At 36.9% G+C, this 27,394-nt stretch overlaps 1 protein-coding gene across 7 annotated transcripts in view; it reads right to left on the bottom strand.

Annotated features, from left to right (window-relative positions):
• Window positions 1-1,223: 1,223 nt before the first annotated feature.
• The window catches only part of AP4E1 (adaptor related protein complex 4 subunit epsilon 1), a 304,079-nt gene continuing 277,908 nt past the window's right edge, over window positions 1,224-27,394 (bottom strand). For all 7 annotated transcript variants that reach the window (XM_056810189.1, XM_056810192.1, XM_056810191.1 and 4 more), the window contains 2 exons: window positions 6,201-6,358; window positions 1,224-4,573 (listed from right to left, as the gene is read on the bottom strand). In XM_056810189.1, coding sequence (XP_056666167.1) covers window positions 4,413-4,573; window positions 6,201-6,358 — 319 coding nt within the window. In that variant the 3' untranslated portion in view covers window positions 1,224-4,412. The remainder of the gene's footprint in view (window positions 4,574-6,200; window positions 6,359-27,394) is intronic.

The raw sequence follows: 27,394 nt of genomic DNA, 5'->3' as shown, positions 1-27,394 counted from the left end.
AGATCAGGAAACAGTTTGAGTAACTTAACTAATACAATTGTCTCCTTTATCTATCACATTTGTTTTCTACAGGTTCTCTCTGTACTAACCTCTACCACTACCATCACCAAAGCCACTAGAGCTTCTCTATGATGAATTCTGAGTGGATGCTCTCCTAAGATGACTGATTATATACCTTGCAGCCTTTTTTTTATGTTCTTGCTCAGCTCCCCAGGAACTCAATCTTGGCAAATAATACTAAAAAGGCTATAAGCATTCAACATAGTGTGGTATGAATTTTTGACTCAAATTCATCTCACCTAAAAAGAACTATAAATGGTGGAGTAGTTGTTGGATAAGCTTGAGTCTATCAGTTCAGAAGTCCTTTCTGTCCTTATTTCCACTAAATTCTATCTCAAATGAAGACTACTGTCTCATCTCAATTTTGCACTGTTTCAATGAGCCCGATGAAATAAAAGGATGGGGAATCATGGAATTACTGAAGCAAATGAGCCTAGATATATACTGGTGCCATCTCCAGGTCACTATAGTTTCCCATTGGTCTTCCTAATGGATGTGGAGAGTTCAAAATCCATTAAAGCTATCTAGTACTACAGGAAGAAAGCTACTACTTGGGCCAAACAAAGTATTGCTTATTCAAACCCTGAAAATCAATGCTGAGTTTCCAAGTGCCATTAGGCATCCTCAGTGACCAGACTGGGAAGATTTGTAGGAGGAAGCAGTAATATACCAAATGATTCCTAAAGGATCTTCATAGGATCAAGATTTAGAGCTGGGAGGTATTTCAGAATTCACTTTGTCCAACTTCCTCAATTTACAGATAGAAGTGAGGCCAGGCCCAGATGATCAAGTAGATAATAAATCCCAGTGCTAATAATCTAAATACTGATTTCTAATCAAGTATTCTTTTTACTATACTTTCAATATAATTTGATTTATATATTCTTGCTTCTTTGAACATAATGACACTAAATAACTCAAAGTGAACTTTATCCCATTATTTGAAGAGGGAACATGGGAATTAAATTAGTCTAAATTATCTTCTCTATGGTCAGGGAATAATAAGTAACTAGCCTTACTATCTTACCATTGCATTGGTAGAGGAAGTAAGTTATTTCCACTCTTTTTTTGTCAATACCACTAGATTTACTGTAATATTTGCTTGTTATTTAACTGCTTACAAATTAATGAATGCACAGACAAGAAACAGGTAATACGGACAATTTTATATCATTAAACATTTAATTGAATTCTTCCAAATTATAGAACCCAACTCCAAAACATGAAAATTACTGCCTGTACTATTCATTTTCACTTTCTTTCTCCAAAGTTTAACACAATAAAATACTTATAGACAAATTAGTTCAGTGCACTTTCAATAACTCACTGGCTGATAACAATGAGACAAAAATGGCTTTTATCCATGAAATACAAACAAGATAGTTCAACATTTTCAACATATTAACATTAAATAAAATAGGGTAAGGGGAATAAAACACTGTCTTTCCACCACACAGACATTTTCCTAGACGACATTAAGTATTTGAGGCAGAGTTTAGCAACATCTGATATCCTAACCAGAAGTTGGCATGCTACCACCTAAAACCTCCACTTTACAATCCCTACTCCTTCCCTACCTCTACAGCTCACCCTTACTGTATACATCTGCTATGATAGCAAAACATTCCCTTCTATATCCATCCCTCCACTGATGACCATACCATGTTCCTTCCATCACCATCACTGACCTAGAATTTTCACTACCTGTCCTTTCTTCACTCTAGTCATGCATTTCCAGAAGAGGCCCAATGTGAATATTCAAGATGAAGAATATTCATACTCTTGAGCTTCCCTGCCACCATTACTGGCCCAGAATTCTTAAGTGTTGTCCCTAAACCTACCACAGAAAATTGACTACAGCAATGAGATTGGTTCCACAAGTCAAATGTGATATCAGTCTCATCCCACTATGGTCAAAATGAATATAATGTAAAGAGGATGATCCCTGATTTAGAATTTCAACATTCAATAAGAATGATCAAGCATCATGTGTACTGTTATTGAATGCTTTAAAATCTACTAAGTTTTGTTCATACGCTGTATTTGTAACATTTGGTTTTGAAATAACATATGTAAAAAAATTTAATTATTGAAAATGTTACCGTAAAAGTCTCACAGCAGTGCTACAGTGATTAGATTCAGCTGTTTCATGAGAGAAAGCAAGTCTCCAATGGCAGAACTTCAAACAGCAGAAACAATGGTGTGAGAAACCCTGTTTGTATAACCTTCCGATCACTGGTTTCTGTACTTTACTACTGCTACAACAATTGATGGAATAAAGGGAAGATATACCTCCTTATAAATGAGGGGAGAAGAAATAGGCTTGAAATGTTCCCTATGAATGGGCCACTTAAAATTCCTCTTTGATAAGTACTTTAAACAATGATCCCAAATGGGCTCAAGAGCATAAGCTTATCCCTAGCAAGTGGAGGAAGTTCAAGTTGCCATTTGGCACGATATGCTTTTGCTCTGTGACAAAGGAATGTTCCTTCTCTACTATAGCTGTAGCAGCAGCAGAAGTAGCATGAAAGGTAGGAATAGAGTGGAGCCTTAGGGGAAGTGGCTTTGCCACTGTTGCCTCATATTCCCAGGAGCAACATATCACTGCCCTCTTTCCCCATGCCCAGACATGCGTGGAAGGGATATGGGTGGTCTCCCTCATCATAGCATGGAAAGTTCATTATGGAGAAGATTCTTTTGTCCTTTAATACTTTGCTATAAGCAGGATTCTACTGTATGATAAGATAAAAGAGGGCATAATAAAGTGTTAAATTTAAAGAAACAAGGAACTTAAAATTAGTTAAGAGAAAATAGCGTTTGCTGCTTGGAAGGCATACTCTAGAGCAATGATGGCGAACCTTTTAAAGACTAAGTGCCCAAAATGCAACCCTCATGGCTCATGTGAGCCCTCCATCTTATCCTAGACAAAAGAGGAAGCACTCCTATTGGGCTGATGGGCAGAGGGGCATGTGATGAGAGAAATGTCCTCAGTTGAGCATAGAGAAAGGGAGGGGAGCATCACCTTCCAGAATGCAAGTCATAAATTCAGCAACACAGCTCTAGAGCATACATACACACACCCAATTAAATATATCAGATCTAAGAAAATTTTCATCAGCTATGATTAGGAGCTTTTGACTTAGGTGAGTGACCATATAAATGAAATAATTAGCTAACTGCCATCTATGAGGTAAAATGTTATTACCTGAAGAATCTCCAGTGAACTATTTGAAAAATGAAATAATAACTTATGGAAGTACTTAAGACTATAAAATACTAACTCATTTTTTAACAGTAATTTACAAACTTATAATTTTGGTAACATTCTTCAGTTTAATGTTAAGCTTCTCTTACAGGTAGAAGTTAAAGTTTTGATAATGACTCTTACAGAGGTTGCTATCTACCTATGTGACAGTGGAGGGAAAAAGACCCCAACAGTTAGAAAATGTCATGTTTTACTGTAGTGCCTGTACAAATCACCTGTGTTGTTCTTAAGTTATATGTGTTCAAATTGTATCAAGCATGGATGCTTGGATTTTACTCTTAAAGCTAAATTAGCTTAAATTTCATAAGTAGTAAATAATGCCAAGATCTTTGCTGTAAATGAGATGTTTATAGACATATGTTCTTGTAGTATGCCCAATTAAGGATTTCTTTTATTTTTAAAAATATAGTCTGCATTATGATTAACTTTCAGATAAAAAAAGTAACTGTGAGAGTTACATTTTATAGTCAGTCAACTCTCAGTCCTACATTTTTCTGAATTAAATGTAACCAAGTTAAGGTCAAGATGACTTCCTCTTGTCAATCAACATGCTTCTGGACCTCCATCACCAAGATAGCTGGTGTGAGCTCAAAGAATGCAAACTAATTTTAATACTAGTCTAAGAAAAACATAATTGGGAAGATTAATCAGACAAGGCATTTCAAAACCAAATATTAATTATACTTGGGATTATCCATTTACTTCTCTTTCCTTTAGAGCAGATAACAGACTTAATCTAATCTATGAATCCACTGGTCCTAGAGTAAATGTGCTAACTAGAAAATTGCTTATTACAAAATAAAAATTTTCAGTTTTTCTACTCTAGGTTATGTTAAATCATTAACAGTTTTAAAATACTAACATAGTTAGGTCACTTTTGTGGGACACAAACACTATACAATCCTGAGCAAAGTGATAAAGGTACAGTTTCTTGGTGCTCTTTCTTTTCTAAAAAGTCCTTTAGTAAACACAAAAGTCAAAAACCAAATTATTCTTCTTTTCATTAGATGTACCATAAGTGCATTTTACTTTGGTAAATAATTTTATCTATGTAAACCTTTATAGTAGAAAACAAGCAAAGTTTTCATCAAGATTCCTCCAGCACCTTTTGACACTGATACAGTAAATAATCTGGGAGAGTGGAGCAAGAAGATCTGAACCACAGAGCTACTATTCCTGCGTAGGCCCGTAAGTGTAGTAAGCAAGGGATTGATGGAAGGAGCTGACAAGCCAATATTCCTTCATTTCCTAGGACAAAAACAAAAATGATACATTCTCAATCTCAATCAATTCAGCAATATAATAATCCAAAATATGTGATATGAAACAAAGTTCAAGTATACCATTAAGGGTTCACTTGAATTCACATAAGTGCCTTCTGCAATCCCAAGCAACAGTTCTTTATTAAGCATCTCCCCTGGGCAGGGCACTTGGCTAGTTGCCTAATGCTTTATTCATCAAACATTAAAACCCTAATTTTATTTTCAAGAAGAAAAACCATGATGGAAAATGACCCAAGATAAATGTCATTGATGTAAAACAGAAACTGTACATGTGGTGGTTAAATGTGACACCAATACTTTTAATTATTTTACTGCAAAGAAACCATGAATTCACTAATGCTATATTGCTTCCATTAATCATATCACAACTCTTCTAACATGTGGTCAATGATCTATGAGATTAGCTATGGTCAAAGAAAAGTATACCCTTTGGTCAACATGGTAATAATCTTTTTGTATATTTTGCCACAATAATAAAAATGTGTCATTATAATGTTCACTTCAACATTTATGTCTATTTCTCTTATTCTGATGATAAAAAAATTAGAACAATAAAATAATAAAAAGCTTAAAATAGATTATGTAAATAACACTAAATCGAATTTTTCCACAAATAAAGACAATAAAATAATTAGTAGCAAAATAAAAACAAAATGCTTACTAACAAAAGTAATAATACTCCAGTTACTATTCTACAAGAAAATATTCAAAGTTTAGTGTAATAACATTCTTAATGTAACTTTTTTTAAAAAGGCACTTGTAAATATGCCATGGGGTCCTCCTGACAGAAAGATGACCCAAGTTGCAAATTAAGAAATATATTTTCAGACACAAGTAATATGGAAATTAATTTTTCTGGTCTCATTTGTTGTAAAAGTTTTATTTTTCTTTTTTCTCAGTGAATAAAAGGAAAGTTCAGAGAGGAGGGCTAGGGATAAAATTGCCCTACCACCACCAAAAAAAGGGGGAAAAGTCATTAAAACATTTTTTTAGATTTTTTAAATAAAAATTTTAATAATTTTTTAAAGTTTATGGAAGAGAACAGAATGAAAGCCAGAAGGAATCACAGACAAGCAGGACAGCTTTGAAAACAACTTATACTTATCATATATTTTTTTTAAACGCAATTTCATGTACAATGCCCTCTTTCTGTTCCCCTTTATATATGGATGTGCTCACCTTAGTTGTTGAATTTTTAAAATGGAAATATAAAAACAAATATAAATGGAGTCATTGACACTATTTAACATAATTTTTCAAGTTTATAATAATTGCTAACAAATCAATATGCTTTTAAGATACTTCAAAACTGATACATTATATATCTATTTCTTCTAAAATATGAATTGAAAAGCCATAAAAGTATGTCTCTGTTTACTAAAAGCTTACCAATTCTAAATAAATCAATAAATTGAAGAGCTCCAGCTCGCTATTAGTGATCTATGATGAATTATGGTAATATATAAGTACCATGATGATATTTGTGTTAGGAACAGAATTATAGGTGCTTTTAACATGTGGCATGAGAGTATAAAGGTTAAAGAAAAGGCATTATAATTGTAAGGTTGGTTTTTAAAAATAATTCTACAAACCTATAATATCAACAATGTGCAGTCTTAGTTTCTGTTGCAGGGTCTTCAGGGCAAAAGGTAGATTAGCTTGAGAATCTGGCATCTTTACATTTTGTTTCACATCATTTCCAGAGGATAGCCAAAGTTTGCCAAAGTCTTCAGTACAAATCTTCATTGGTCTGAAATTATTTTTTAAGTTAGTACATATTTTAAAAAATTAAATGATTGCATAGTGGAGTTATGAATTGATCCAAACATTCTGGATGGCAATTTGGAACTATGCCTAAAGGGCTTTAAAAGACTGTCTGCCCTTTGATTCAGTCATACCACTGCTGCACTTCTACTCCAAAGAGATAATAAGGAAAAAGGCTTGTACAAAAATATTTATAGCTGTGCTCTTCGTAGTAGCAAAAAAATTGGAAAATGAGGGGATGCCCTTCAATTGGGGAACAGCTGAACAAATTGTGGTATCTGTTGGTGATGGAATACTGTGTTGAATATTGTGATGGAATATTGTGCTGAAACGAATAATGAACTGAAACGAATAATGAACTGAAGAAATTCCAAGTGAACTGGAATGACCTCCAGGAAGTGATGCAGAGTGAAAGGAGCAGAACCAGAAGAACATTATACACAGACTGATACACTGTAACACAATCGAATGTAATAGACTTCTCTACTGGCAGCAATGCAATGATCCAGGACAATTCTGAGGTACTTAAGAGAAAGAATGCTATCCACATCCAGAGGAAAAACTGTGGGAGTAGAAATGCATAAGAAAAACAACTGCTTGATCACATGGGTTGATGCAGATATGATTGGAGATATAGACTCTAAATGATCACCCTAGGGCAAATATCAATAATATGGAAATAGGTTTTGATCAATGACACATGGAAAACCCAGTGGAATTGCACGTCAACTACAGGAAGGTGTGGGGGGGGGGGAGGGGAGGGAAAGAACATGAAATCTTGTAACCATGAAAAAATTGTCTTAATTAAGCAATTAAATAAAATTTTAATAATTTTAAAAATTAAAAAATGTATATTCTAAACACAAAGACCTTTAAAACCTTTCAAAGGTCACTGATAAAAATTAAAATGAGGAGCTTCCGGTCAAGATGGCGGCTTAGAGAAAGCTAAAGTTCAGATCTCCTGAAACCCTTCCTTACCGATCTCAAACCGAATGCTCCTAGGACACCGAAATTCAAAATGATCAACAGCATAGACCCCGGGAGTCCTCCTCCTGGACCTGGACCTGGATCAAAAGGTACGGCTCCCCCCAAAAGCCAGAACCAGAGACCACTCGGACCTAAGGGGCAGGCAGAAGGAAGGTCCTAGGACCCATCCCCCCCAACCCAGAGCGCCAGAGTCCGAGGCAGCAGAGGCAACCTCAGAGCCCCACGGCCTGCTATTCTGAAGGCCACATCCTGAAAACAACCTAACCCAGTTGAGGGGGCACCCAGACAGCAGGGAAACAGAGAGGGACAGGGGAGCTCGTAACCCCCTGGGAGGAGCCCTCGGGGCTCCGGGAAGCCGCGGCCCCTCCCCCTCAGAGAGCAGGGACATATGGAACAACAGCAACCCGCAGGGCTGGCAAAAGGGCCTTGGGAGCCTGCTATTCTGAAGGCCACATCCTGAAAACAACCTGACCCAGTCGAGGGGGCACCCAGACAACAGGGAAACAGAGAGACGGGGGAGATCCTAACCCCCTGGCTGGATCCTTCCATCAGAATCTCAGTTCAACCCAGGGAAAGCTATTCTTCTTATCAGGAGCCCTCGCCATAAGCTCAAGGAAGGCGCGGCCCCTCCCCCTCAGAGAGCAGGGTCTTCAGAAACAACAGTAACCCTCAGGGCTGGCAAAAGGACCCCAGGGCTGGCTATTCAGAAGGCCGCTAGCTGAAAACAACCTGACCCAGTCGAGGGGGCACCCAGACAGCAGGGAAACAGAGAGACGGGGGGAGCTTATAACCCCCTGGCTGGATTCCTCCATCCCAGTCTCAGGTCCCTGCCTCAGGGTACACTCAATTCAACCTAGGGACACACCAGCAATTCCTGGCTTCCCCAGGAAGACAGAACAACAACTTCATAGAAAGGACAATCTGCCTGGGGCTAAAACCTCTGAACACCAGACAGAGATAAGAAAAGCTAATCCTCCCCACTCAGATAGAGATGGCAAACTACACTGAAGCACAAAAGCCCCCAAATTCCAAAAGAAACAAGAAGAAGGGGGCAACTTTGGACATATTTTTATGGAGCAAAAATACAAAACACAGAGGAGACAGAAGAGGAAACACAAGCAAATGCTCCAAAACCTTCCAAAGGAAATGGAAACTCTCCACAAACCCATGAAGAATTTGAATCAGAAATGATAAAAAAGATGGAAGCCTTCTGGGAGGAAAAGTGGGAAATAATGCAAAAGAAATTCACGCATCTACAAAACCAGTATGACCAAACTGAAAAGGAAAACCAGGCCTTAAAACAAGAACTAATAAAACAAAACCAAAAGGCCAAGAAATTAGAAGAGAACATAAAATATCTCACTGACAAGGTGACAGATTTGGAAAATAGAGGGAGAAGAGATAATTTAAGAATAATTGGACTTCCAGAAAAGCCAGAAATAAACAGCAAACTCGACATCGTAATACAAGATATAATTAAAGAAAATTGCCCAGAGATTCTAGAACAAGGGGGCAATACAGCCACTGACAGAGCTCACAGAACACCCTCTACACTAAACCCCCAAAAGACAACTCCCAGGAATGTAATCGCCAAATTCCAAAGCTCTCAAACAAAAGAAAAAATCCTACAAGAACCCAGAAAAAAACAATTTAGATATGAAGGAATGCCAATCAGGGTCACACAAGACCTTGCAAGTTCCACTCTGAATGATCGTAAGGCATGGAACATGATTTTCAGAAAGGCAAGAGAGCTGGGTCTTCAACCAAGAAACAGCTATCCAACAAAACTGACTATATACTTCCAAGCGAAAGTATGGGCATTCAACAAAATAGAAGATTTCCAAGTTTTTGCAATGAAAAGACCAGAGCTCTGTGGAAAGTTCGATATCGAAAATCAAAGAGCATGGAATACCTGAAAAGATAAATATGAAGGAAAGGGAAAAGGAGAAAAATCTTATCTTCTTCTTTTACTCAAACTCTCCTTTATAAGGACTACATTTATATCAATCTATGTATACTAACACGTGGGGAAAATGTAATGTGTGAATAGGGGGAAAAGAAAGACCAACTAGAATAATCTTTCTCACACAAAGATTCACACGGGAAGGGGAGGGAAAGAAAACTCTTATAAGAAAGAGAGGAAGAGAGTTTTTACTTAAACCTTACTCTCAGGGAAATCAACTCTGAGAGGGAAGAACATCCAGATCCATTGGGATCTTGAATTCTATCTTACCCAATAAGGGTAGGGAGAAGGGAAAACCAAGGGGGGAGGGGGGGAGGGAAAACAAAAGGGGAGGGAAAGAGAGGGGGGGAGGAGGAGGGACTAAAAAGGGAAACATATCAAGGGAGGGGACAAGGGGGACTGATTTAAAGTAAATCACTGGACTAAAAGGTAGAGCCGAAGAAAAAAAGGTTAGAATTAGGAAAGGTTATCAAAATGCCAGGGAGTCCACAAATGACAGTCATAACTTTGAACGTGAATGGGATGAACTCACCCATAAAACGTAGACGAATAGCAGAATGGATTAGAATCCAAAACCCTACCATATGTTGTCTTCAAGAAACACACATGAGGCGGGTTGACACCCACAAGGTCAGAATTAAAGGATGGAGTAAGACCTTCTGGGCCTCAACTGACAGAAAGAAGGCAGGAGTGGTAATCATGATATCTGATAAAGCCAAAGCAAAAATAGACCTGATCAAAAGGGATAGGGAAGGTAATTATATTTTGTTAAAAGGGACTTTAGATAATGAGGAAATATCACTAATCAACATGTATGCACCAAATAATATAGCACCCAAATTGCTAATGGAGAAACTAGGAGAATTGAAGGAAGAAATAGACAGTAAAACGATATTAGTGGGAGACTTAAACCAACCATTATCAAATTTAGATAAATCAAATAAAAAAATAAATAAGAAAGAGGTAAAAGAAGTGAATGAAATCTTAGAAAAATTAGAATTAATAGACATATGAAGAAAAATAAATAGGGATGAAAAGGAATACACCTTCTTCTCAGCACCACATGGCACATTCACAAAAATTGACTATACATTAGGTCATAGAAACATAGCACACAAATACAGAAAAGCAGAAATAATAAATGTAGCCTTCTCAGATCACAAGGCAATAAAAATAATGATCAGTAATGGTACATGGAAAACCAAATCAAAAACTAACTGGAAATTAAACAATATGATACTCCAAAATCGTTTAGTTAGAAGAAATCATAGAAACAATTAATAATTTCATCGAGGAAAATGACAATGACGAGACATCCTTTCAAACCTTTTGGGATGCAGCCAAAGCGGTAATCAGAGGTAAATTCATATCCCTGAGTGCATATATTAACAAACTAGGGAGAGCAGAGATCAATCAATTGGAAATGCAAATAAAAAAACTCGAAAGCGATCAAATTAAAAACTCCCAGCAGAAAACCAAACTTGAAATCCTAAAAATTAAGGGAGAAATTAATAAAATCAAAAGTGATAGAACTATTGATTTAATAAATAAGACTAGAAGCTGGTACTTTGAAAAAACAAACAAAACAGACAAAGTACTGGTCAATCTAATTTAAAAAAGGAAGGAAGGAAAGCAAATTAACAGCATCAAAGATGAAAAGGGGGACATCACCTCCTATGAAGAGGAAATTATGGCAATCATTAAAAATTACTTTGCCCAATTATATGGCAATAAATACACCAATTTAGGTGATAAGGATGAATATATACAAAAATACAAACTGCCTAGACTAACAGAAGAAGAAATAGAATTCTTAAATAATCCCATATCAGAAAATGAAATCCAACAAGCCATCAAAGAACTTCCTAAGAAAAAATTCCCAGGGCCCGATGGATTCACCAGTGAATTCTATCAAACATTCAGAGAACAGTTAATCCCAATACTATACAAACTATTTGACATAATAAGCAAAGAGGTAGTTCTACCAAACTCCTTTTATGACACAAACATGGTACTGATTCCAAAACCAGGCAGGTCAAAAACAGAGAAAGAAAACTATAGACCAATCTCCCTAATGAATATAGATGCAAAAATCTTAAATAGGATACTAGCAAAAAGACTCCAGCAAGTGATCAAAAGGGTCATCCACCATGATCAAGTAGGATTTATACCAGGGATGCAGGTCTGGTTCAATATTAGGAAAACCATCCACATAATTGACCACATCAACAAGCAAACCAATAAGAACCACATGATTATCTCAATAGATGCAGAAAAAGCCTTTGATAAAATACAACACCCATTTCTATTAAAAACACTAGAAAGCATAGGAATAGCAGGGTCATTCCTAAAAATAATAAACAGTATATACCTAAAACCATCAGCTAATATCATCTGCAATGGGGATAAACTAGATGCATTCCCAATAAGATCAGGAGTGAAACAAGGATGCCCATTATCACCTCTACTATTTGACATTGTACTAGAAACACTAGCAGTAGCAATTAGAGAAGAAAAAGAAATTGAAGGCATCAAAATAGGAAGGAGGAGACCAAGTTATCACTCTTTGCAGATGACATGATGGTCTACTTAAAGAATCCTAGAGATTCAACCAAAAAGCTAATTGAAATAATCAACAACTTTAGCAAAGTTGCAGGATACAAAATAAACCCACATAAGTCATCAGCTTTTCTAAATATCTCCAACACAGCTCAGCAGCAAAAACTAGAAAGAGAAATCCCATTCAAAATCACCTTAGACAAAATAAAATACCTAGGAATCTATCTCCCGAGACAAATACAGGAACTATATGAACACAACTACAAAACACTCGCCACACAACTAAAACTAGACTTGAGCAATTGGAAAAACATTAACTGCTCATGGATAGGACGAGCCAATATAATAAAAATGACCATCCTACCCAAACTTATTTATCTATTTAGTGCCATACCCATTGAACTCCCAAAATATTTCTTTACTGATTAGAAAAAAACCATAACAAAATTCATTTGGAAGAACAAAAGATCAAGGATATCCAGGGAAATAATGAAAAAGAAAACACATATGATGGGGGCCTTGCAGTCCCAGACCTTAAACTATATTACAAAGCAGCAGTCATCAAAACAATTTGGTACTGGCTAAGAGACAGAAAGGAAGATCAGTGGAATAGACTGGGGGAAAGCGACCTCAGCAAGACAGTATACGATAAACCCAAAGATCCCAGCTTTTGGGACAAAAATCCACTATTTGATAAAAACTGCTGGGAAAACTGGAAGACAGTGTGGGAGAGATTAGGTTTGGATCAACACCTCACACTGTAAACCTCAAAATTCCTTAGACTTATAAATGTTGGAAATTTCACCATTGGGATATTTCATACTTGGAAAATTTCTTACTGATAGTCTATTGGAATGGGAACTCCATTGGCATGGGAGGTTCCTTCTCTTCCCTTCTTAAGATTACTTTAGGACAGAAACCCTTTGCTGAACAATGGAAAGGACTTTGACCTATGCTTAAGCATAGAACAGGAATTTCTTTGAGTCTTGATTGATTTTAGAATTGATACAATGGAGATACTTGGAATAAATCTCCACCCTATTCAGTCCTAATAGGATTGAGTAAGGGCTGCAGCCTAGATCAAAATTTAATTATTCCAATCTCTACCATACTCAAGTTAACAGGATTTAGAAAGGGCTGGAACAAAGGAGTAAAGATTTAATCATTTGAAAAATATGACCTTCAACAGACATGTGCAAAAGCAGAAACCTCTGGGCGGTCCTGGGTTAAGCGAGAGCCTCCATTGACAGGGAAATTGATGAAGAGTGATTGGTAGATGTGAGGACTGAGGGGAGGCAACTTGGATGGTGTCCTTAAAGATAGGAGGGTCTGGAGAGGGGGAGAGGATGGAGTTTTTGGTCAGGGTGGTTCCTGGGCTCTGAGGAAGCTTGCTCTGAAGGAAGCTGAAAGTGGGGGCCTCTGAGACTGTTTCTCCATTTTGGACACGTGAGTGAAAGGGACTGATCTCTTTTCTTTGCCCCAGCTATCTAAGGGCTTGGGCCTTTTGGCCCAGCCTAAACAGAGGGGGTATTTAAGCCCTATTCCCTTCTCTCCCCTTTCTCTCTCTATATATATCTCTAATTCCTTTCTTGCTCCTATTGTAATTAAACTCCAAAAAGGCTGACGGCTGACTTGAGTTTTTCATTTAGGAATTACATAGCTGATTCCTTGGCGACCTTAAATTAATATATATCAGTCTTTTAAAGTGATTCCCTTGTAACATTGTGGCTGACCACACGGGAGTCTAAAGAATCCTCTCAATAAAACTTTTTCCTTGCCTTTTTACTATACTGTTTCACCACTTAGTCCTTTTTTTTAAAAAAAAAAAAAACTTGGCTTAAAGACACAGCTGCTAGAACACGTGAGTATAAAAAACTTTTTCTCTTTTCTCCTTAAGTTAAATTGGAATCAGCAGTTTTTTCTTTTTCTTCCCTTTAATCTTAAGGGACAGCTGGGTAGCTCAGCGGATTGAGAGCCAGCCCTAGAGGCAGAAGGTCCTGGGTTCAAATCGGACCTCAGATACTTCCCAGCTGTGTGACTCTGATAGACAGAAAACAGCTGTTTTTAAATCTCAGCAACAGGACTCTAAAGTCCTGGCTGGAAGAACTGTTTCTAAATATCCTTTCCCTTAAGGAACAACTTCCTGGATTAAAAAAAAAAAAAACCCTGTGGAAAGTTTGTTGCTTTGCCCTGCTCCCCACGTGTTTTGTGAAATTACAAAATATACATATAAAAATGAGTACTACATTCTTTGACAATTATATGGCAGCTGAAGAAGTAGGGGCATTGAGGAATGAAGGATACCTCCAAATTTTTATATTAATAGGTACTGTCATTTTTGTACTCCTCAATACTATATTTAGAGATGAAAAAATAAAAAATATTGAGGATAAAATAAAACAAAATGAGGATAAAATAAAACAAAATGAGGATAAAATAAAACAAAATGAGGATAAAATAAAACAAAATGAGGATAAAATAGAAAATATTGAGGATAAAATAGAAAATATTGAGGATAAAATAGAAAAAATTGAGGATACAATAGAAAAAATTGAGGATACAATAGAAAAAATTGAGGATAAAATAGGAAATATTGAGAATAAAATAGAAAAACTTGAGGATAAAATAGGAAATATTGAGAATAAAATAGGAAATATTGAGGATAAAATGGGAGATATGGAAGATAAAATAGGAAAAATTGAGGATAAAATGCAAGCCCAATTAGAAGATCTAAAATGTTTCTTACAGGATCAATGGGCAAACACCCACTCTACCAGAAACAGACCTGTTTCTGAACCTTTGAATGAGGAAATTTCCTTCCCTGAAATAGAGATGGAAAACACCTTCCCTATAGCCCAGTTAACAGACTGCTTCTCTCGTGCAGTGCAAATCTTGTCTGAATTTAATCCCCAAAACCCTTCCCCTGCAATCCCAGCTTCTCATGTTCCTTCTCCTACAGAAAACCAAATTCCAATGCAAGGGAGATCTTGTCCTCCTAGAGAAACCTGTCCTTGTCAAACTGACCCACAGGTGCAAAATTCAACTAGAGGCCTGTTTCCTCTAAGAGAAGTACCTGAAATAGGACGAAATGGGGATGTGGTGACTTTAAGACATAGGATACCGTTTACTCCCCAAGAAATAAATGAATTTACACGAAATATCCCCACATATGAACAAGATCCTTTTCTAGTAACAAAAAAGATGGGAGACATATTTTTTCAATATAATCCGTCTTACAAGGACGTTGAGAGCTTACTACAGGCTTTTTTAAGTGAACGTGAAAAAAATAAAATAATTGCTCATGTCAACAAAACCCGGGGGCGTAATGCAGCACATTGGCCATCTCAGGATCCCGAATGGGACTATAATAATCCTGAGGACTATCTACAACTATACCGTTGTAGAGAGGCCATCCTCACAGCCATGAAGGAATGTGCGGACAGTACAGATAAGTGGATGGAACTGGAAAAAATTAAGCAAAAGGAAAACGAAACACCCTCCAGATTTATGGACAGAATTATCGAGTTTGGGGACAGATACTTAGATTGGGACTTAAATAAAGAGAATAGTTTAAGACAAGTTAGAAGAATCTTTGTAAATAATTCATGCAAAGTAATTAAAAATTATTTTAAAACACAATGCCCAAGATGGTCAGATATGGACCTTGAAGAATTGCGAAAAACAGCTATATATGTTTTTAAGGGAAACGAAGAAAAGGAGAAAGAGAATAATGATGACATGGAGGAAATGAAGAAAAAAATGAGATGTGTAATAGATAGGATAACTAAATTAGAAAGTGGGCATGATAATGAACCAACGACAATTGCCCCTCTCCAGAAATCCAATTATCAATCCATTACTTGCCACTTCTGTGAGAAGAAGGGCCACAAAATGATGGAATGTAGAACCTTTCTTAAGATGTTTGGAAGGAATACACAGTTTAATAATGGTTTTAGAAATAATAACTATAGAAATTATGATAATGGTTATAGAAACCAAAATTCTAGAAATTATAATAATGACTATGGAAATAACTATAATGAATATAGAAATAAGAGCTTTAGAAACCAGAATTATAGAAATAGGAATTGGGAATTTAATGACAATGCTCAAATTGAAGAAAATTTTAATGATTATACTCAACAATATATGAGAAATGGCGCTCGTCCAAAAATTACTCGAGGTACTAATGACCCTCAGAGAGGTGCCCTTCAGGGGGGTGCCCAAGGAATATCCCAAACACAATGATGGTGCCCGGGGGGGGCTGGGGCACAGGAATCAGAGGATACAACCTTTGATTTCCCAGACCCTGATGTCCTACTACCCGTTGTCCCTATCCACTGCCCTCCCCATACTAATGAACCCCATGTTACCTTAAAAGTGGGTAACACCTATTATGATTGTCTATTAGACACCGGAGCTTCCTGGTCTGTATTAAAGAGAACACCTGATTTACAATGTTATTCTATTGGCTCAGAGAATGTAATGGGAGTATCAGGAATAGCCCAAAGAGTTAAAAGACTTCCTCCTAGAATGGTGTCTGTAGGACCCCTAGAGGTACAACACTCCTTCCTTTTGATGCCTGACTCCCCTTTAAATTTGCTGGGGAGGGACCTTCTATGCAAACTCAGAGCCACAATAACCTGCTCCCCAGATGGCTCATTATCATTAGAAGTACCAGAGGAATCTTTAAATTTACTCCCTGTACTTCTCTCTGAAAACCAGGAGGCAAAAGAACCTTCCATTTTTGAAATACCTAAAGATATACCGGAGTCCCTTTGGGCCACATCTTCTTCTGATGTAGGCTTACTTAAATCTGCTGTTCCTGTGCAGATAAAAACTAAATCTAGCCCACCTCCTTCTATCCCTCAGTATCCCCTCTCAAAGGAGGCAATTGAGGGTATTACACCAGTTATTAACTCATTAATAGAACAGGGAATAATAATCCCTTGCAAATCTGAATACAACACGCCCATCCTGCCAATTAAAAAACCAAAAAAAGGACCCGATGGCAAGCACATCTATAGATTCGTACAGGATCTAAGGGCAGTGAATAATCATGTTATAAAGAGACACTCCGTAGTTTCTAACATACATACTATTATTTCATCTATTCCTAGCACAGCTACATACTTTACAGTAGTAGACTTGTGTTCAGCTTTCTTTTCCATACCAATACATGAAAACTCCAGGCATATTTTTGCTTTCACCTGGAAGGGCTCACAATATACCTGGTGTCGGCTGCCACAGGGTTATGTCGAAAGTCCGAGCTTATTTGAGCAAATTTTGAGCCAAGACACAGACAATATAACATTTAAAAATAGCAAATTAATCAAATATGTAGATGATCTACTCTTGGCTTCAACAGATGCAGAAACATGTCAAGAAGATAGCAAACACCTTCTTTTGGAATTGCACAAAAGAGGACATAAAATCTCTAAGGATAAAGTTCAATGGTGTCTCCAAAAAGTAGAATATTTGGGATTCATCTTGACTGCGGGTGCTCGTTATATTTCTCCAAAACGAATTGAGAACATTCAAAAATTGAGTGCTCCTACCACTAAGAAACAGCTGAGAGCAATTTTAGGAGCAACAGGGTTTTGTAGACAATGGATTCCTTGCTATGGGGAAATCACTAAACCCCTTATAGCATTAACAAAGGATTCAGTTCCTGAACCCCTCAAATTAGAGCCTGAACACTTGTCAGCTCTAACAGATCTGAAAAAGGCTATCATGTCTGCCCCTGCTCTAGGCATCCCAGATTACAACAAGCCATTTACTTTATATGTGCATGAGCGAAGAGGAGTAGCCTCTGGTGTGTTAACTCAGACTTTGGGACCTTCTCAGCGCCCAATTGCTTATTATTCTGCCCAACTAGACCCAGTAGCAGCAGGAGCACCACCATGCCTTAGAGGAGTAGCTGCTACAGCCTTACTAGTAACAAAAACCGTTGATTTAGTATTGGGATGTCCATTAACAATAATGTGCCCACATGAGATTGAAGCATTATTGGTAAAACATAGAACACAGGCATTCTCGGATCAGAGAATTACAAGGTATGAAATAACCTTATTAAATAGTGAAAATATTACCTTGAAACGCTGTTCAACTCTTAACCCTGCCACCTTGCTTCCAGATTTACCCACTTCAGGAGAACCACTACATAACTGTGAAACATTAGTGTCCATGGCAGAAAAGCCTCGAGATAATCTCTTGGACACTCCCTTAGACAATGCAGATCTGATTTTATTTACCGATGGTTCCTCTTTTATGAGGGATGGCATACGTTACACTGGAGCTGCCGTAGTCTCAGAATTTGCCACTGAATGGTCAGCTTCACTACCTTCTAACATTAGCGCTCAAGGAGCAGAACTCATAGCTCTAAAACAAGCTTGTATAATTGCCAAGGATAAAAAGGCAACTATTTATACAGATTCTAGATATGCTTTCGGCATTTGTCACTCAGTCGGGATGCTATGGCTCCAAAGAGGATTTTTAACCTCAGCTGGAAAATCCATAGCTAATGCAGAAATTATTAATGAAGTTCTTTCTGCTCTCAAACTGCCTAAAGCCCTAGCTGTAGTTCATTGCTCTGCCCATACAGGTGGCTCTGACCCTGTCTCTAGAGGAAATGACCGAGCAGATGCCGCTGCAAAACTAGCAGCCATAGAAGGACCTGGATTAATTTTAACATTAACAACCACTGATAATTTAAATTTATCACTCTCCTATAATGAAAAGGAAGTGGAAAAATGGAAACAAAAATTTAAAGCAAAACAAATTAATGGAGTATGGGTGTCATCTGAAGGAAAACCCCTGCTCCCTAGAAGTTTCTATAACCAAATTTGCCAATCTATTCATAAAAATGGTCATTTTGGCACCCAGGGCATCGTGGACTCTGTCAAGAGAGTATGGATAGCCCCTGGTATAACTACTGTAGCCTCTAAAGTATGTTCAGCCTGCCCTATTTGCCAGGCATATAACCAACATGCATATCGTGGAAAAGCCTTTGGGGGACGTCCTCTGGCTTACACACCTTTTGAACATCTACAGATAGATTTCATTACAATGCCAAAAGCTGGACGTTATAAATTTTGTCTAGTAATTGTAGATCAACTAACCAGATGGCCGGAAGCATTTCCTACGACCCGAGCCACAGCAGATTTTGTTGCAAAGATACTTTTAAAAGAAATTATTCCTCGTTTTGGCCTACCAGCACGTATTGACTCCGATAGAGGGAGTCATTTTACCGATTCTGTCTTAAATCAAATATATTCTTGCTTGGGGATAACTCCAAAATTCCATGTTCCATATCACCCCCAGAGCTCAGGCCAAGTGGAGAGGATGAATAAAGAACTTAAGACTATGATTGGCAAATTATGCACTGAGACCCATTTAAAATGGCCTGAAATTCTCCCTCTGGCCCTATTTTATCTTAGAAGCAGGCCTAGAGGAGACTTACATATTTCACCATTTGAGATGCTTTTTGGACATCCGCCTATACAGGCTAAGCCTTTCTCCCCGGCTTATACATCGCTATTAGGGGGAGATATTACTATTGCTTCCTATATACAGGAGTTACAGCACAAACTACGTGAACTTCATGAATCTGGAGCTGCAGTACAAGCTGGACCATTAGACTTTTCTCTGCATGACCTGAACCCAGGAGATAAAGTTTATATCAAGAATTTCAAGCGAACTGGAGCAACTGAACCTTCCTGGGAAGGACCATTCCAAATATTATTAACTACTCCAACATCTATAAAGATTGGAGAAAGAGACTCTTGGATTCACTGCTCACATGTGAAGAAAGCATCTTCTGCTGAGACTGATTGACTCTATCCTATCATATGAATTGTGACTCTATCTTATCATATGAATTGGAGATAATAATCCATAGACAAATGGATGTTTTTTTTTCAAGAATATATTGAATTACTGATTTTTTTTCCTTATTTTTTCTTATTTCTTTTTATTTTTTGATCAGAATATTTGATTTTTTTTTCATTTTTGTACTGAAGGTACACATAATTAATATTAATATTTTTTTCCCTGCAGTAATACAAGTTAATATATATACTCTTGCTATAATATCAATATATGCCTAAAAGCTTTAAACTATGGGAACCTGCCATTTATTGATAAAATATTATAGGACTGTGATTAATGTTTGTGTCTGATTCCAGGAAAAGGGATAAAAACAAGGAGCACAGACTAAACCTGAATAGTGCCAATAGAGCACACATGAAATATTAAAGTGAGACTCAAGGTTGCGACGCTTAACTTATGTTTAAGTCGTAGGACTTCCTTGTATCTACACTCCTTTTGAAGTACTCAAACAAGTACAAAGCTTGATTATCATGCTGGCTCCCTATATCTCTGAAGGAAAAAAATCAGACAAGGGAATGACATTTCCCCATCAAAATAGAATTCTAATTCTTTCCTTCTTATATTATGGCAACTTCCTGTAGTCTTGGCTACAAATGGCTAAGTGAAATATTACTGCATTCTGTCCTACATACTTGTGGGATAGAAATTACTTTAAACTGGACCTATACAAGGTCTATTTTGAATTTTTCTTATGTTTTTGATTATTTTTCTATTTTTTTGATAATTGACACATACACCCCCATAACTGAACATTGCATTCTGAGCTAAACTTGATATATTTTTTTTTTAATACTTACTTCAGGGGGGATTGTATTTTAATTTAAAATCTAAGAATTTTTGAATTTTTTTTGTTTGAGATTTTATTTTTATAAAAATCCAAGACTTTTGTTTAAGATTTTACTTTTATAAAAAATTCAAAGATTTTGATTTTGTTCAAGAAAAGATCTTCAAGAAAGAAGCTTGAAACTTTTATATCCAGAGAATGAACTGTTGCAGAAAGATGCCAAAAACCTACACTTCATCAAGAAGATCAAGAATGAACTTTGGATGTGATTGATTGGACTGAACTTTTTATTGAACATTTATTGTAACATTTATGCCAAAAGGGACTGCCCCTAATTTGGCTTTCTGTCAATGCGCCTAGCAAACATTGGTTTTGCTTTCTTTTCTTTTCTATTTCCTCTCTCACTATTCTAATTTCTCTTAGAAAATTGAATATTGTGTATATCTTTAGTTAGAAGTGAATTTAGAACTACAAAATGATTATGTTAAATGATCAATGGGGAGACTAGTCTCCCAATGATCATCAGGGGGGATTGTAAACCTCAAAATTCCTTAGACTTATAAATGTTGGAAATTTCACCATTGGGATATTTCATACTTGGAAAATTTCTTACTGATAGTCTATTGGAATGGGAACTCCATTGGCATGGGAGGTTCCTTCTCTTCCCTTCTTAAGATTACTTTAGGACAGAAACCCTTTGCTGAACAATGGAAAGGACTTTGACCTATGCTTAAGCATAGAACAGGAATTTCTTTGAGTCTTGATTGATTTTAGAATTGATACAATGGAGATACTTGGAATAAATCTCCACCCTATTCAGTCCTAATAGGATTGAGTAAGGGCTGCAGCCTAGATCAAAATTTAATTATTCCAATCTCTACCATACTCAAGTTAACAGGATTTAGAAAGGGCTGGAACAAAGGAGTAAAGATTTAATCATTTGAAAAATATGACCTTCAACAGACATGTGCAAAAGCAGAAACCTCTGGGCGGTCCTGGGTTAAGCGAGAGCCTCCATTGACAGGGAAATTGATGAAGAGTGATTGGTAGATGTGAGGACTGAGGGGAGGCAACTTGGATGGTGTCCTTAAAGATAGGAGGGTCTGGAGAGGGGGAGAGGATGGAGTTTTTGGTCAGGGTGGTTCCTGGGCTCTGAGGAAGCTTGCTCTGAAGGAAGCTGAAAGTGGGGGCCTCTGAGACTGTTTCTCCATTTTGGACACGTGAGTGAAAGGGACTGATCTCTTTTCTTTGCCCCAGCTATCTAAGGGCTTGGGCCTTTTGGCCCAGCCTAAACAGAGGGGGTATTTAAGCCCTATTCCCTTCTCTCCCCTTTCTCTCTCTATATATATCTCTAATTCCTTTCTTGCTCCTATTGTAATTAAACTCCAAAAAGGCTGACGGCTGACTTGAGTTTTTCATTTAGGAATTACATAGCTGATTCCTTGGCGACCTTAAATTAATATATATCAGTCTTTTAAAGTGATTCCCTTGTAACAACACCCTACACCAAGATAAATTCAAAATGGGTGAATGACTTAATCATAAAGAAGGAAACCATAAGTAAATTGGGTAAACACAGAATAGTATACATGTCAGACCTTTGGGAGGGCAAAGACTTTAAAACCAAGCAAGACATAGAAAGAATCACAAAATGTAAAATAAATAATTTTGACTACATCAAATTAAAAAGCTTTGGTACAAACAAAACCAATGTAACTAAAACCAGAAGGAAAACAACAAATTGGGAAAAAATCTTCATAGAAACCTCTGACAAAGGTTTAATTACTCGAAATTTATAAAGAGCTAAATCAATTGTACAAAAAATCAAGCCATTCTCCAATTGATAAATGGGCAAGGGACATGAATAGGCAGTTCTCAGATAAAGAAATCAAAACTATTAATAAGCACATGAAAAAGTGTTCTAGACCTTTTATAATCAGAGATGCAAATCAAAACAACTCTGAGGTATCACCTCACACCTAGCAGATTGGCTAACATGATAGCAAAGGAAAGTAATGAATGCTGGAGGCGATGTGGCAAAGTAGGGACATTAATTCATTGCTGGTGGAGTTGTGAACTGATCCAACCATTTTGGAGGGCAATTTGGAACTATGCCCAAAGGGTGACAAAAGAATATCTACCATTTGATCCAGCCATAGCACTGCTGGGTGTGTACCCCAAAGAGATAATGGACAAAAAGACTTGTACAAAAATATTCATAGCTGCGCTCTTTGTTTTGGCCAAAAATTGGAAAACGAGGGGATGCCCATCAATTGGGGAATGGCTGAGCAAATTGTGGTATATGTTGGTGATGGAATACTATTGTGCTAAAAGGAATAATAACGTGGAGGAATTCCATGGAGACTGGAACGACCTCCAGGAAGTGATGCAGATTGAAAGGTGCAGAACCAGGAGAACATTGTACACAGAGACTAATACACTGTGGTATAATCGAATGTAATAGACTTCTCCATTAGGGGCGGTGTAATGTCCCTGAACAATCTGCAGGGATCTAGGAGAAAAAACACTATTCATAAGCAGAGGATAAACTGTGGGAGTAGAAACACCGAGCGCGGTTGAGGGGACATGATGCAAATACTAACAACATGGCAATGGGTTTGAATCAAGACATATGTGATACCCAGTGGAATCACACGTCGGCTACTGGGAGTGGGGGGGGGGGTAAGAAAAGAAAATGATCTTTGTCTTTAATGAATAATGCTTGGAAATGATCAAATAAAATATTATAAAATTAAAAAAATTAAAATGAATATCTTAACAATCACTATAAAAGAAAGGCAATCTTGCTCCTATTAAATTAATAGTAAGACAGGAACTATATGAACACAACTACAAAACACTCGCCACACAACTAAAACTAGACTTGAACAAATGGAAAAACATTAACTGCTCATGGATAGGACGAGCCAATATAATAAAAATGACCATCCTACCCAAACTTATTTATCTATTTAGTGCCATACCCATTGAACTACCAAAATACTTCTTCACTGATTTAGAAAAAACCATAACAAAGTTCATTTGGAAGAACAAAAGATCAAGGATATCCAGGGAAATAATGAAAAAAAAACACATACGATGGGGGCCTTGCAGTCCCTGACCTAAAACTATATTACAAAGCAGCAGTCATCAAAACAATTTGGTACTGGCTAAGAAACAGAAAGGAAGATCAGTGGAATAGACTGGGGGAAAGCGACCTCAGCAAGACAGTATACGATAAACCCAAAGATCCCAGCTTTTGGGACAAAAATCCACTATTTGATAAAAACTGCTGGGAAAATTGGAAGACAGTGTGGGAGAGACTAGGAATAGATCAACACCTCACACCCTACACCAAGATAAATTCAAAATGGGTGAGTGACTTAAACATAAAGAAGGAAACCATAAGTAAATTGGGTAAACACAGAATAGTATACATGTCAGACCTTTGGGAGGGGAAAGGCTTTAAAACCAAGCAAGACATAGAAAGAATCACAAAATGTAAAATAAATAATTTTGACTACATCAAACTAAAAAGCTTTTGTACAAACAGAACCAATATAACTAAAATCAGAAGGGAAACAACAAATTGGGAAAAAATCTTCATAGAAACCTCTGACAAAGGTTTAATTACTCATATTTATAATGAGCTAAATCAATTGTACAAAAAATCAAGCCATTCTCCAATTGATAAATGGGCAAGGGAAATGGATAGGCAGTTCTCAGATAAAGAAATCAAAACTATTAACAAGAACATGAAGAAGTGCTCTACATCTCTTATAATCAGAGAGATGCAAATCAAAACAACTCTGAGGTATCACCTCACACCTAGCAGATTGGCTAACATTACAGCAAAGGAAAGTAATGAATGCTGGAGGGGATGTGGCAAAGTAGGGACATTAATTCATTGCTGGTGGAGTTGTGAATTGATCCAACCATTCTGGAGGGCAATTTGGAACTATGCCCAAAGGGCGACAAAAGAATATCTACCCTTTGACCCAGCCATAGCACTGCTGGGTCTGTACCCCAAAGAGATAATGGACAAAAAGACTTGTACAAAAATATTCATAGCTGCGCTCTTTGTGGTGGCCCAAAACTGGAAAACGAGGGGATGCCCATCAATTGGGGAATGGCTGAACAAACTGTGGTATATGTTGGTGATGGAGTACTATTGTGCTAAAAGGAATAATAAAGTGGAGAAGTTCTATGGAGACTGGAACAACCTCCAGGAAGTGATGCAGAGCGAGAGGAGCAGAACCAGGAGAACATTGTACACAGAGACTAATACACTATGGTATAATCGAACGTAATGGACTTCTCCATTAGTGGTGGTGTAATGTCCCTGAACAACTTGCAGGGATCCAGGAGAAAAAAACACCATTCATAAGCAAAGGATAAACTATGGGAGTGGAAACACCGAGGAAAAGCAACTGCCTGAATACAGAGGTTGAGGGGACATGACAGAGGACAGACTCTAAATGAACACTCTAGTGCAAATACTATCAACAAAGCAATGGGTTCAAATCAAGAAAACATCTAATGCCCAGTGGACTTACGCGTCGGCTATGGGGGGTGGGGGGGAGGAAAAGAAAATGATCTTTAACGAATAATGCTTGGAAATGATCAAATAAAATATATTTATAAAAAAAAAGAAAAAAAAGAAAAAAATAAATTAATAGTAAGAAGATATAATTTCAACTTTCAATTTGATGTAAAATAATACTGGCACTAGGATATGTGCTATTCAACTCCAAATCTACAGTTCACATTCCTTGTTGATAAGTCCTCCTCAGTGAATAAAATATTTTACCTCTTAATTCTATAATAATAATAACTGATCAATGATTTCATCAGTGCAGGAATCCCCCTTATTCATATACAACAACCTTAGTAAACAGTCTTCCTGAGTTGCTGTGCCAAAACAATTCATCATTTGTTAAACAACTTTCAGATGCTAAACTTCTCTAAAATGAGTTAGGCCTGTGCCTTGAATAACAAACATAAAATCCACTTCCAGTTCTCTGCTGCAAGCCTATCAAGCTTAAAAAGATTTGTCAATTTATACCCAACTGAACCCAAGTTTATTTCAGTTTCTCAATTAAAAATGTGTGATTTTTAAACTATTTATGATTAATGCTATATCTTTGAAATGTTTTCATTCAGATGTACTTTGATTTTTGTAATGAAAAACAACAATATATATACATAAATATGGGGTCTACCAAGGATTAGGTAAAAAGCAAATGAGAACTTTAATAAAGTTAATAAAAAAATAAATGACCCTTATAACAAATATTTTACTTATTCTGTTAATGTTTGCTATTCTCTGATGTATCCTCATAGACAAAGACTATGAGTTCCTTAAAGTCATTATCTTATCATTTTCTTTCCCTCACAGGTCTAATCGAGATAAGAAGTATTACATACAAGTTTACCATAACATTTTAAGAGGGAGAGAGCAGAGGGGCAATGTAAAAATTGAGCACAACTCTAAGTGTGAGGCTTCTTAAAGATTTTGTTGTAATTTTTTAAATAGAATCCCTTATATAAATTATCAGCATTTCTATGTATTACCAATTAAGTTCTGAAACAAGGGATTTCAAGAGAAATTCCATTTAACATAACTCTAGATAATAGACGTGATAATGGACATCCTTGTTTCACTCCTGATCTTATTGAAAAGGCTTCTAGTTTATCCCCATTGCAGATGATGTTTGCTGATGGTTTTAGATATATACTGTTTATTATTTTTAGGAAAGGCCCTTCTATTTCTATGCTTTCGAGTGTTTTTCAGTAGGAATGAGTATTGTATTTTGTCAAAAGCTTTTTCTGCATATATTGATGTAATCATGTGATTTTTTGTTGGTTTGCTTGTTGATGCAGTCAATTATGAGGATGGTTTTCCTAATATTGAACCATCCTTGCATTCCTGGTGTAAATCCCACCTGATCATAATGAATAACCCTCGTGATTACTTGCTGGAGTCTTTTTGCTAGTATCCTATTTAAGATTTTTGCATCTATGTTCATTTGGGAGATTGGTCTACAGTTTTCTTTCTGTTTTTGACCTGACTGGCTTTGGAATCAGTACCATATTTGTGTTATAGAAGGAATTTGGTAGAACTCCTTCTTTGCTTATTCTGTCAAATAATTTGTATAATACTGGGATTAGATGTTCTTTGAATGTTTTATAGAATTCATTTGTGAATCTATCTGGTCCTGGGGGTTTTTTCTTAGGGAGTTCTTTGATGGCTTGTTCAATTTCTTTTTCTGATATGGGGTTATTTAGGTATTCTATTTCTTCTTCTGTTAATCTAAGCAATTTATATTTTTGTAAATATTCATCCATATCACCTAAATTGCCATATTTATTGCCATGTAATTGGACATAATAGTTTTTAATGATTGCCTTAATTTCCTCTTCATTAGAGGTGATGTAATAGAAATGTTAATCTCTGTTGCAGTGACTGATGTACTCTGGCTTGGGATTAGGAGCTGCTAAGTGTGGGGATAGAAGTACTTTGAGAGACACTGAGAGATGCTGCTACAGAGATAGAGGGATGCTGCTACAGGTGAATGCTCTGGGGTCTGCCTACTGATCTCTATTGATTGGCTGACAGATCAATCTATTTCCTAACCTCCTCCTACCCTCTTCCTCCCTCACTCCCTCCCTTAACCACACACTTCTTGAAGTCTTTGGCTTCCTCCCTTTCCCCCTGAGTTGACTATAAAGATACCTCAGGTAAGGGGTTTATTGGGAAACAACAGGATGGGAAACTGAGGAAAGAGGGATGAGGGTTTCCCTAAACTATAATGAGGGATTTGAGGGTTTGGGAAATC

This window comes from Monodelphis domestica, chromosome 1 (assembly GCF_027887165.1).
Source record: "Monodelphis domestica isolate mMonDom1 chromosome 1, mMonDom1.pri, whole genome shotgun sequence".
NCBI classification, from domain to species: Eukaryota; Metazoa; Chordata; class Mammalia; order Didelphimorphia; family Didelphidae; genus Monodelphis; species Monodelphis domestica.
Note: the sequence above shows the minus strand (reverse complement) of the source record. Positions and strands in the feature narration are given on the sequence as shown.